This window comes from Rhopalosiphum padi, chromosome 2, assembly GCF_020882245.1.
Source record: "Rhopalosiphum padi isolate XX-2018 chromosome 2, ASM2088224v1, whole genome shotgun sequence".
Taxonomy (NCBI): domain Eukaryota; kingdom Metazoa; phylum Arthropoda; class Insecta; order Hemiptera; family Aphididae; genus Rhopalosiphum; species Rhopalosiphum padi.
Window position 1 is genome coordinate 11924048 of NC_083598.1, and position 12950 is coordinate 11936997.

General features: G+C 26.2%; 2 protein-coding genes across 3 annotated transcripts; one reads left to right on the forward strand and one right to left on the reverse strand.

Annotated features, from left to right (window-relative positions):
- Window positions 1-2432: 2432 nt before the first annotated feature.
- LOC132921920 (peptidyl-prolyl cis-trans isomerase Fkbp12) lies at window positions 2433-4028 on the reverse strand. Its single transcript, XM_060985164.1, has 4 exons — window positions 3852-4028; window positions 3559-3606; window positions 3044-3156; window positions 2433-2902 (listed from the first exon to the last, which is right to left on the reverse strand). The coding sequence occupies exons 1-4, from the start codon at window positions 3886-3888 to the stop codon at window positions 2774-2776; spliced, it is 327 nt and encodes a 108-aa protein (XP_060841147.1). The 5' UTR covers window positions 3889-4028; the 3' UTR covers window positions 2433-2773.
- Window positions 4029-10201: 6173 nt separating this feature from the next.
- LOC132919659 (protein D3-like) lies at window positions 10202-12530 on the forward strand. Of its 2 annotated transcripts, none has more exons than XM_060981422.1 (6): window positions 10202-10359; window positions 10446-10556; window positions 10637-10760; window positions 10833-10970; window positions 11158-11233; window positions 12219-12530. In XM_060981422.1, the coding sequence occupies exons 1-6, from the start codon at window positions 10336-10338 to the stop codon at window positions 12358-12360; spliced, it is 615 nt and encodes a 204-aa protein (XP_060837405.1). In that variant the 5' UTR covers window positions 10202-10335; the 3' UTR covers window positions 12361-12530. The 2 variants fall into 2 exon arrangements, with proteins under 2 accessions (XP_060837405.1, XP_060837406.1); XM_060981423.1 differs by having other exon boundaries at window positions 10221-10333.
- The last annotated feature ends 420 nt before the right edge of the window (window positions 12531-12950 follow it).

Consider the following 12950-nt stretch of genomic DNA (forward strand, 5'->3'; position numbering starts at 1 on the left):
AATATTGTATTAAATATATTAATTAAATTTCTCTGTTCATACAAAAAATTATTGCTTTCTTTTTTTATATTATCATTTATCAAGGATATAATACTTAAATGATTATTATCTAATTAACGAAATAATGACTAATACAATTGTAGTATAAAATATGTATATTACACTTAACAGAAGATTCGTTTGTATTTAGAGTTAGGTACTTACATGAACATGTTTATGATCGGTATATCAAACTGAATGTGCTATGTGATGATATAAACGATTTTATTTGTCGTTAACATATTTGCAGGGAGTGGGTCATAGAGATATTTAAAACTAATATCAAATTTGTTTTGGTAAAGCAATTAAGCATAACATAATATATTATGTTTGTCGGTTCACTTGGCTGAAAAGAAATCATCAATTATTTTGTTATTGAATCAGGAATAAATAATTTATTGTAAATAGATTTACTTAAATAAAATAGTATGTGCTATGACTTAAGTCAAATCGAGATTAAATCTAATACGTTCATTAAAGTAGCAATCTTTCTTTATGCCAAGGTACTAGGCAGGTTCACTCAAAACAGGCTATGTACAGCAGTCTCTTCGCCAGTTTTTTAAACATTTTATTTCTCATGACGTGTTTTTCACACGTAATGCGTATAGCACGGCTAAACATATAGGCAATATAGGTACGTTACTGTGTTATAAAATAAGATTAATATTAGGCTTTCGCTTTTACAAACCGTCATCCGATATTTTTTTCGTCGATAATAAAAACAGAAATTTCATAAGAGTTTATAAATCTATAAAATAAATATATATTTTTATTATTATTATATCTATATACATAATACATGTGTGTATATAATGGTCGTTAGAAAATCGTACAAATGGTGAAAATGACAAGACCATAAAATATATTACATGAATAACAAAAAAATAAATATAAATATATTATAATACCACAGAACAATACTGACTGTCTGACTGTGTTATAATATGTTGATGCTTGAAATAGTGAAACTATGATACGATTGATACTTATAATTATATGTTATTATTATGATGAATATATTTCGGTTTTATTGCAATATAAATTATAAACAATATTGGTAAGACTGAAAGATTTCTACGACGGCTTAATAAACAATATGATCGTCATGTGAATTTGCTAATTTTTCAATGTCATTAATCGACATGACCTATGACGGTCATCGTGAACGGATAAACGGTTATTCGGTCGGCTTTTTATATATGATGCAATAAAATATGGTTATGAAAGATTTAAAAAGTTGTTTTGTATACACAATACACACATACCTAATAAAGGTTAATAATATAATATTGTACATACGATACTCGAGAACTAATAGATAGATATGTTGATATGTACCACCTACTAAAAATAACAAGATTTAAAAAATAAGTTATTTAGTGAATAATTAACTCTCGTATCAATATTGTTAAATAAAACAATACCATAAAATGGGGTGAATTGCAACAAGGCATAAGTATTTTGTTAATTATAGTCGACGAATATTCAATTTTAATTTTATCAACTTGATATAATAAGAATTAAATTCATAGTAATAAATGTTATCAATTGAAAAAAGATCATCATAATCGGATTATTTCTACCTCCCGAGAAAAATATTTCGTCCACGCTTATGAATTTGCTCATTTTATTACATCCAAAATCCTAGCTCCGTTATTAGTTTACTATCACAATATTTTTTTCTGTATAGAAAATATTACCAATTTTTCTGAAATTTACAGACCAATAGCGTTAAGTAAATACAAAGACTGAAATTTGTTGTATTATGATGTTTAAATGTAATTTTTTTAAACTAAGGTTACGGTAAATGCTTCATTTACTAAGTATAATTTACTTAATACAAATTACAAAATCTTTATTTAATACTGAATCAGTGCCGAAATGGTTAAAATAGAATTTAACATTTTCTAATTAGAAAAGTATTAAATATTTATAAAAAAATTCAATCGAGCTATCAAGGTATTATATTATAAATAATTCTTAATAAAATCAAATTTCTGTAAATGTAAATACCTATGCAACAATTATACGTTACACGTACTTCAATTACTACTATTTGTTTCTATATTATATATCTAATAATTTTGATAATAATAGTTCAAAATATATATTAAATCATAATTATACACATTTCATGAGTGTTCCAGTTGGTAAATGACGCTGTATTTCATCTAACAATTTTTTTGAAAAAATATTAAACAACACACACTAATTAACATTTTAATTACACATCCCAATTTTTTGAAAAATCCTCACCAGTTATGTACACTGGGATTAACGGATAGAATAAACTACAATTAAAATAGTTATTGTTTGATAATGGTCAAGTAGTCTCATTAAATGGTGGTTTTATTTCATGAGTTAAGGATAATAATAATACACTTTACAAAACATTATATAAATAATAATTAGACATTTTGTTTATTGATCGTTGTTTCCTATTATAATTTTATTCAATTTATTTAAAAGAAAAAAAAGATACATATTAATCGCATTGTAATAAAATTCTATTAAGTAATAGATTATTCATATTGATAAGTAGAAATCACTTATAAATAATTTTGGCAATTCAGTAACTATAGTAAATCTGTAAAGATAATATTTTTCTAACACTAATTCATGATAGTATTCAGCAATGAAGTTGTTTGACGGGAAAAACATATTGGTCAGTCTTGAAGGTGCATTGTTTATTTAAGTATATAAGAAGTAATAATAGCATGTGTTGTGTACATTTTTATTCGCATTTGATGAGTTCAACATCAAAAATCAAAGTAGCATTTGGTGGAATGACACCAGGATGTCCAAGAGCTCCATAGGCATAATCTGGTGAACATGTCAGTTTAGCACGGGAACCAATACTCATCTAGAAAAATTAAACAATTAAAGGAGTGAGTAAAAAAATGTATTTAAATTATATTATTTTTTAGTTCAATGACTAGGTTATTTGACTTTTTTTTATAAATATTTATCATAGCACAAAATTATTAGTTTAATAATATCTTACTTGGGCAACACCTTCATCCCAACCTTTGATCACTTCTCCCTTTCCAATCTTGAACTTGAAAGGCTTATTACGGTCTCGTGATGAATCAAATTTCTTGCCATCAGTCAATGTACCTAGATACATAATTTTGACATCAGATTAAGAAGTAAATAAAAGGTAATTAAGTTTTAATAAATAATTTTAAATCTATGAAAGATTAAATAAATCCTTCTTTCAAGTGTAGTGTCACCCCCCCCTTCTAGTTATTTGGAGAACAATTATATAAGTGTCTAGAATAGGTTTTCTAGTTTATCATAAAACAATATTTAATTTTTCTTCCAGTATGCATAATACATTTTATTAACTTCAGGGGATAAAAAAACATAAAGGAAACTAGTGACACTAAAACACTTTAATAAATTTAGGCTAACAACCTATGTTTAAGCGAGACTAACAGCAAAAAGGGGAAAGTTGCATAGATTTTTTCAGGTTAATTTGAGCGGCATATCCTTTAAACGAATTTGATTGTACGTTACCTGTGTAGTGCACGGTGACGGTCTGGCCTCGTTTTGGGAATGTGGCACCTGTGAAACAAACACAAAATGAACATATCAGTAAAAAAGCTGTACGATTGTTAGACAGGGTTGACACGTGGTCGCACTCGTCTACCTAATATAATATTATTTAATCAATAGCATTTCTCGCTGTCTTACACTAAAAAATAAAAATTTTGAAGTACGCGTGAGAGGCGGACGCCGGCCGGTTGCTCTCGGCATCAGCCGAACAATCGACGCGATCACAGCGTATAGTAGTATAGGATTTAACTTACCGTCTCCTTCGGCAAGGAATGTAACGTCGACGCCCATTGTTTGTTTAGTTTAGTGTTTGCGATTTTCGGTTTTCGAATAAAGCAGTAAATTTCTGACGCACACGCGTTAACCGCGACAACAAAGAAGTGATTGGATTATTGGTGAGAGGAGTAGAGAGGTACCAAAGCCATTAAATTAGCCATGTAGACGTCGTAATGCCCAAGTATAATACCCATAACCATTAACCAGTTACCGAGTTTCCGACAGTAGTAAAAAGATTGCAGATACAATGTAAATTACAGTGTCGCCATCGTGTCTGAACGGAATTGTACGCACTGCTATCTGAAATTTATCAACAACCCGCCATCAATCATACGGCATATTCTATAAATAATATTCTAATAATTTTATTATGCGGCTATACAATATACATAGTATTGTAGTAATAAATTAAAAATAATTGTTGTAAAAAAAATGTTTTTAAATGTTATGATGTATCTTTATATCTTATACCTTAGTCCGTATGACGTTCATGCAATCATACCTAATTATACTAGATAAGATTATATGTATCTGCAAACCCGGACCATCAGGGGCCCAGGGGCTAATACATAGTTGTGGGCTCCCATCAATAAAAAAATTCTTTAAAATTTTTTCTAAAAGTATATAATTAAACAAATTTCAAACTTTTTACTTAAGTATGATAACGAGGATAAAAACATATTATTTTTTATTATAATACATATCGGTATCTATAAATAACATGAAGTTAATATTAGCTTTTTTACTTGCTTTTTATGTAAAAAATGCTGCTTTAGTCTTGTAAAGGTTACATTTTGTAGAACGTTTTCTGTAAATAAAATCATTAATGATGAAAAATTATCTTGTATTTTTGAAGATCTATTTTTATTTTTAATTCTGGCCAACTGAAAATGCTCTTTCTGCAAACCTGCAATACAATTAGTAACAGCTAACTCAGCTAAGAAATGGTAAGATAATAAGATATATTCTTAGAGCAATATTAATGTAATTCATAGTTAGTGCACAACAAGCCGCAGAATACGATAAAAATAATGTAATACAATGTAGACAGTATAGATAGTTGTAGTCGGTAGATATCTGAATTCTGAATATCTACGACCGCGATTGTCATTTAAATAAATTTCCCCAATAATTCTATTTTAAATACAGCGATAAAAAATATATCCCTATTTCCTATACACACAAATCTGGCCATGTGCCCCTGCCCCCCTTACCATGACAATGATGGTAAACATGGTATAGACGTGTGACCGGCCCCAACGTTGTTAATAAAAATATTTTTGTAGGTACTATAAAAAGTACAAAAGTGCCAATGTAATTTTAAGCCGAGAAGACTATAAGCCCTTTACACATGTGGGCCTCGAGGACGTGCCCGTCGTACCCCCCTTGGCCCCTCCTTAATCCGGACTTGTGTATCTGGGATAGGGAATTAGACATTTTAAGGTTTTATATATTTTTTGCAAAGGAAAAAAGGATATACTCTTTAATTTACTATTTTAGAGTCTTTTTTTATACTTACTTGAATATTTTAATTCCAAGATGATACTATGTGGTGGAATTATTATTGAAAAAAATATATTGCAGTTAATTATACAAGTCCCAAATTAGGAATAGCGAAAAATTAAACGTAATTTAGACATAAAGCTCTATATTGTTACATTGCGACTATCATAATATAGTTGAACTATGTACTTATTAATTATTTACTATTATAAAACTATATGTTTTAATTATTTTTTACATAGTATGGAAAAAAAATAATTTTAAATACTATAAGTACCTACTATGCTTTCTATGAGTAATGATTTCTGTCTACCATTGCCAACACAGTTATAAGCTCGGTACCTACCTACATTAATATACAAGATGTAACTCATCGTTTCAAAACTATATCTGCAATGCTTTAAAGTTTAAATGTAATTTCCAGATCGATATGTTTTATATGGATTTTGAGAACTGAGAAAGCTTTTGATCGTATTGATAATTTTCTTCTTATAAGCTCTATGCAATTTTAGTTAGATATATTTTTGTTATATTTCAATATTTGTATGGTTCCATTATTTGAATAACTTACTCTGTAATTCAGAATACAAATGCATTAATGAAACGCATTATACAAATATAATGAACATATTTTTAAAATGTGTTTGCATATATGTATAGTAAAAAATAATAATGAGTTATAACGTTATGTTAACTTTTCAAGTACACACGAATAATATTTTTGAAAAATAAAATAACTATAATTATTATTCTTCATTTAAATATTTATAATTTCGTCAAAATTTAACTTTAAATGTCTTTTAAAAAAATTTTGCTGCTTTTTAAGATTTTTGAGTTTGTATAAAAATAACTTATGAGAGGAGCCTTTTAATAAACTTTCAAATTTTTGTAATCGAGTGAATTTTTTTTATCTACATTAGGTAGTAGAAAAAACTAAAAAAAAATGTACAAATTTTACTCATGACTTCCCAAAATACTAACTAGATTCATTTTTGTATCAGAAAAGATATTGTAATAGAAAATCAAAGCATTTTACTGCTACTAAAAGTGATGAATTACTGATGATAGACAAAAAAATATATCAATTATCATTGTAAAATCAATACATTTATCGCTCCGCTATAAGAGCCTAAAAGTACTCTTTTTGAATATCTAGCATCGGTAGGTAACCATCGGTAATCGTAATCTATTGGCCCGTGGAATAAATTTCAAATCTTCAATCATTCTCCAGTCACAGTTAAATCGTGATTTGAAAATATATAAATAAATTATAATAAACCCAAATTTAATTAAACACTTTAAGCACCTATTGCTGGCTAGTGGCTATTGGTTAATAATCTATAATAGCTAATATTTTATTACAATAGTTATATATTAGTAGTTGATTCAACTGAGATTTGTTGAGATTTTATTTGTGTGTCTGACATTTTCAGTGTTGAATAGAACGGAGGTGCATGAACGAGAGCGAATAATAAAAAATGAATACAGAGTACATACGTATTCTGATTTAGTCATAATTGCAAGTAGCCATAATTTAAAAGGTACATATATTGAAAAAATAATAACATTAAAAGTGTAAGAATATTTTCAACAAATCGTTACAAATGATGCAAACGCAAAAAAAAACTGGTGAAAAATGTATAATTTATCTGTCAAAATATAGTGGTATATTCACCTATTTTACAATATTATTATTATTTTATATTATGTCTGCTTAGTGCGGTTTAGTGATTATGTGTATATAGTTCAAACATGCAACAGCCAACGGTTAGATAACCAATATATATATACCTATCAATTTATACCTAGATAACTATAGTTGAATTATGTTTTTATTTTATTAGACATATAATTAGATGAATATATTGTGTTGTTGATTAGTGTTTAACTTTTAATTAAGTCAATTAGTTTTTATTGTTGATAATTTTTATTAGCTGCAGTAGTAATTATAATAATTTATAAAATATATACATACCTAAAGATTATGTAACCATTTTATAAGTCTTAGGTAGGTATATATATATTTAATAAATTGCTTATTTCGTTACTTCGTTTTGATAAGGGCTCACCAAAATTATAAGAAATGTATTACTATTGAGTTGGATTATTTTTTGGAGGAGTCGACATTTTTTTATTTTTTGATTGTTGATGGGCACGTTTATAGTGACACTACTATAGACACTTGGACATGGTGGTCCAAAAATTCAAATACAAAAATGGGTCATAACTCATAAGCAAGCTTGCGGAGGATTTGGGGGCTAGCTAAGCCTTTGTAAGTTTCCAATCAGCTTCCTCCAAATATATACCCCCGAGGCCTAAGTAATCTGAGCCTCAAGTCCCCCCAACTAATTGATCAAGCTCTGCCTATGCTCTCTATGAAATTTAAACGGTTTTAAACAATCCAAGGTACACCACATTTTAACCTTTTTTTTTTACATATTATTATAAATATTTTTAGAGCACTTTGTAAAATTATATTTTTAAATATATTATTCATAGATGTTATTAAAAAATAAAAAGTAGTAGTAAATGTTATATTTCAATAAACTAAAATGATAAGAGATATTATATACATAAATTTATTAATTATTTTATCATAAAATGGCATATTTATTATGTAATTACTAATTAATAATGACTCTTATTTAAATATAAATACAATTAAAAAAGAAGGAGGTAAAGTAGGTACCTACTGCTGTATATCGAGTGTTGAGTGGGTCACTTTTATAGGAGTGTTAAATTTGAATTAAATTATTTATCAATATATCATTGTACCTTATGTCCTTATTGTATCTATAAGTACGAAAAACAATTCTGAGCGGAAACGGTCGATCAGTTTATATCACTAAATGATGTTTTTTGATATAGCTTTTAAAATCCTTTATTTTACCATTAGTACTACAGACTACAGTAGATTATAAAAAAAAATTTCCGAAAATACTACATAGTTTACATTAGGTATTAGTACTTTATTATTTATTATTGAATTTTTAAACAATGATTTTAAGCTATTATGGCTCAGTAGCCATATAGATTGTAGCCTGTAGGTATAATAGTATAGTACCTACCTATTCTTTGTTATATACAAATATGAAATAATTAGTATTTGTGATTCTAGGACATAGAATTCAGGGTAACTAATATGATTTATTGTATGGTTTATGGTTTATTGATGTCAACATAATTTATGATGTCATAAATAATACATATTATTTGAACAAAAAATATGTTAATACTAATTAGTAATTAGTCAAAAGTAATGAAAACTTAATGTTTATTATAGTAAGATAGGTAATAGGCATAATGTATTAGTCATGCCTCGGAAATAAATATTTAACAAAAATTGTCACAGATTTAGTATGATTTGTGAAGTAAGCCAAGTTTATTTTAAATATATTTTATACCTACTTAATTGTCTGGTAATTTATGTCAGAAACCTTTTTATTATAGTTTGTAGACACTACCTATTATAATTAGTATTATACCTAATATAGAACTATAGAGCATAAAAGCTTACTTTCATAGTAAAACAAAAAGTCAAAAATTAAATATGTATAAGTTTTGACTAAAAATAATCTTCATTGAGTTTAGGTAATTAGGTAGTTTGCATATGAAAATGCTACCTACCTACTTGAGTTTTCTAAAAAATTATAAATATACAAATATAGTAATACCTATGTTAAATATTGTATTATTGTTAGTTTTCTCAATTTATTATATTTAATTATGTCGAAATATGTACATACTTATATATCTACAGGAAACAATCTACATATGAATAGGTTACCTATAGGTTTTGAATATGTATATTATATAACAAAATCCGAATATTTACAATGAGTATATTTTTAAAATTGATTTTAGTTAAATCTAGTGATGGTAATAAATAATAACAAAAATTAGTAGTTTGTAAGCTATAATTATAGTTATTTGATATTATGATTTATGCATATTAAAGAAGCAAATATTCTAATTTCTAGTGTGTTAGTGTGTGGTTAATTTCATATAAATAACCATACTTTTTTTTTAAATAACAAATTTGGTAGGTACTTATTATGATTTAAACTTTAATCATTTGATAAGATGTTTTAAAATATTTTTCTGTAAGTGGTAAGTATTGGTATGTTAAAACTTAAAAGTGCATTTGTATCATGTGAGATGTGACATGTGGTATTAAATTGAAAAAAAAATCTCACTTAACAAAAAAAAATTGTAGTATACTATAGTACAAGCTTGGTAAAAAATTATTCAAAATACTATACCGAATACTCTGCAACTATGTTGTAGGTATCTCTCTTTTTTTTCTAAAAAAGTAATTTCAAAATAATACAAATATAAAATAGTGAAAATAAGTATTTTAATTTTTGATTTTTTTAATATATTTTATTTTTAATACCTATAGACTGATAGATAGTTAATCATACATTCTTTAGATTTAAATAAATAATTAAGAAAATGTTAAATGTTTTATGATAATTATTTATAGTAACAAGTTATAAACTATATAAAAAAAAATCAAATAATACATGCATAATTTATTACATTTTATTATATCTGTTGTACAATCTTTATAACAATTATTATAAAATTATAAATATAAAGTGTGTATATAATATTTGTTTTTTTTTACATTTATAGTAAATTATTATAATAGGATAACAACAAACTAGGTTCTCAATCTTTTTGTTCTCAGTAATTATGTAAAAATTAGTTCCATGATACTTTGAAGTACCTATATTAAACAATATTATTATATATGACCTTCAGAGACCAAAGTAGAAGTACCTATAATAGTATAGTAGTAATATATATAATATTATTATGATTATTCTCTATATTTAACACTGAGTGAACGTTTCGAGTTCATTAACTGTTAGCTAACCAACTAGTTCAGACGTCTTCGATAGACTTAAGTAAAGTCACTTTGCTTATTGGTTTCTTAATTTTGAAGAGACAAGTATGTGGCGCTTTAGCTTGTGTTTAGTAAGAAATTACTTTGATATAAATATTTTTTATTTTTACAATTGTATTGGTTTATTAAAGGAAAGCTTTACATCTATATTTTATAGATATGTATTACGATCGGCGTATCTGCAAACAAATTTAAAGTCGACCAAGCTATGGAGAACCAAAAAGTGGTACCTGATGTAATTCCAGTTGCTCCAAAAGAAATTTTACAAGTAAACGAAAAAAATATACCTTTCTACTAAGACACTGCGTTATCATAAATCGGAAACCAAAAATGTATTATAATTTATAGGTAAATTATCCGAACGGCGCGAAAGCATTACTTGGCAATGAACTTACACCTACTAAGGTGAAAGACCAGCCGTCAGTTAGTTGGAATGCTGATCCTAATTCATTTTATACGCTATGTTTGATTGGTAATTACAGAACAATTTAAAAAAATGTAGGTAGGCATTTAAAATTAATATTATTTTTATTTTTATTCTCAGATCCTGATGCACCGAGCCGGGCTGAACCTACTAAAAAGGAATGGCATCATTGGTTGGTCGGAAATATACCCGGTGAAAATGTGAGCCTGGGAGAAACGCTTTCTGGATACGTAGGTTCTGGACCTCCACCAAAAACTGGTACTGTAATAAAATAATTAATGTATCTATATAGGTTTATCACTATTCACTAACTAGTAACTACCAAATAGTTGTTATAGGTACATTAATGAATATTAAAAAAAGTTTTAACATTTATTAGATAATCTCTTATAATACGTTCATGGGTACAACTAAAAGATTAAAATAACAATTAATGATTTTCTAGGACTACATCGATATGTGTTTTTAGTATACAAACAACCGTCAAAACTTACATTCGATGAGCCACGTATAAGTAATAGGTAATATAATATTTAACATTAATATTATAATTGATTAGAATACTAGATATTAGTCAACATATTAAATATTATACAGCATTTTCCAAAAGTTCCGTTTTACCCTTAGTGTCCCCGTGAAAAATCAATGTATTAAAATGCAGTTTTTTTTCATAATAATAAGTATGGAAATTCTGATTGAATTGCATAAGATTCAATTTTTTTTACATTTTCAAAATTTTTTAAAAATTATCAATTATTTTTTTTGCAATTAAGTTTTTTTAAATTTTAAGATCGCCATTTAATTGATCATATTTTTTTAAACAGTGCAAAAAGTAAAAAAAAATTTAAACTGAATAAAAATCAACTAAGTTAGAGCTAATAATGTTTTTAAATTTCTTAGAATAATTGTTGTTACCTAGCCAAATATGAATTGTATGATTTAATCAATTTAGATTGAAGCTCTGACTTTTTTTATGACTATCTGTAAGTATTAAATTATTAATGAAGCTTTCAGCTAAGATTCCTAAAATTTTAATTTTTGATTATTGTTATTTTTGATATCTTATATTATGTCAATTAATAATAATTCAAAATATTAATTATTTCACATTTCAATAACAAAATATTTATTTCAACCTGACTATACTTATACATACCTAATTAAAAATTTTATTTTCATTTCGTAATTTTAGGTCCACTACACGATAATTAAAATATTTAAAAATAGGTAACCAGTTTTATTATTCAGTAAACGATATAACACAGCTATTGTTATTTCTATTAAAATCAAAACTTTAACATTGTAATTTCCATACTTATTACTGTAAAAAAACCACATTTAAATATACTTATTTTCCACGGAGTACTAAGGGTAATATGGGACTTTTGGGATATACTGTACATATATTATGCTCGAATGAAGTAATTGAACTTACTCGTGTTTTTATACTTAACTATTAAAAATAATAATTTAATTTATATTGTATTACTTATTTTATTTATTTAGATCTGCTGAACATCGGGATCAATTTTCGATCAAAAAATTTGCATTGAAGTACAATTTAGGAACACCTGTTGCGGGTAATTTTTATCAGGCCCAGTACGATGATTATGTTCCAATTCTATATCAACAATTCGGAGTCAATTAATTTTATCTCCAAATTTAATAAAAATTAGTAAGCCTATATTTAAAAAAATATAAAAAAAATATTTTTTATGTAGAAAATTGACTAATTAACTTTTTAATATTGCAGTATTTTATATAATATGTATAAATTAGTAAAAAAATAAAAATTATTTTATTTAAAAAAAAAAATAATATTTTTTGTTGTCTATTAATTTTGGAAATTGTATTCCTCGTTAAAACCTAATCTAACCTATCCTATCTGTTGGTCATATTAACAATTTGAGTTTGCAGCATGTGCATAATTTAAGATAGTATCTTAAATCATGGTTTGCAATCTCATACTCTCATACTTCTACTTAGTTTTCTTTAAAATTAATTTCAATTGAACATGCTTTGGCTATACCTTATGGCTTATATAATACTAGCTAATCCTGCACAACGTTACCCGTGACAAATTAAATGTCTGTGAACTTAATAAACTTATTATTTTTTGAACTCCTTTTAATGAAAACTATACATATTTTTAACACATTAAAAACACATTAACACATTTGGGTAATTTTGATAGGTCTAAAACTTTAAAATGATATTCAATTATAATACCTATTTTAT

What these genes read in the sequence shown, in the direction of transcription:
- LOC132919659 (XM_060981422.1), top strand. Translation starts at nt 10,336, where the DNA reads ATGTGGCGCTTTAGCTTGTGTTTA. An exon ending in GGCGCTTTAGCTTGTGTTTA is followed by an intron (nt 10,360 to 10,445) that starts GTAAGAAATTAC and finishes TATATTTTATAG; the next exon opens with ATATGTATTACGATCGGCGT. An exon ending in GAGCCACGTATAAGTAATAG is followed by an intron (nt 11,234 to 12,218) that starts GTAATATAATAT and finishes TTATTTATTTAG; the next exon opens with ATCTGCTGAACATCGGGATC.
- LOC132921920 (XM_060985164.1), bottom strand. Translation starts at nt 3,888, where the DNA reads ATGGGCGTCGACGTTACATTCCTTGCCGAAGGAGACG. An exon ending in ATTCCTTGCCGAAGGAGACG is followed by an intron (nt 3,607 to 3,851) that starts GTAAGTTAAATC and finishes TTTGTTTCACAG; the next exon opens with GTGCCACATTCCCAAAACGA. An exon ending in CGTCACCGTGCACTACACAG is followed by an intron (nt 3,157 to 3,558) that starts GTAACGTACAAT and finishes TTATGTATCTAG; the next exon opens with GTACATTGACTGATGGCAAG.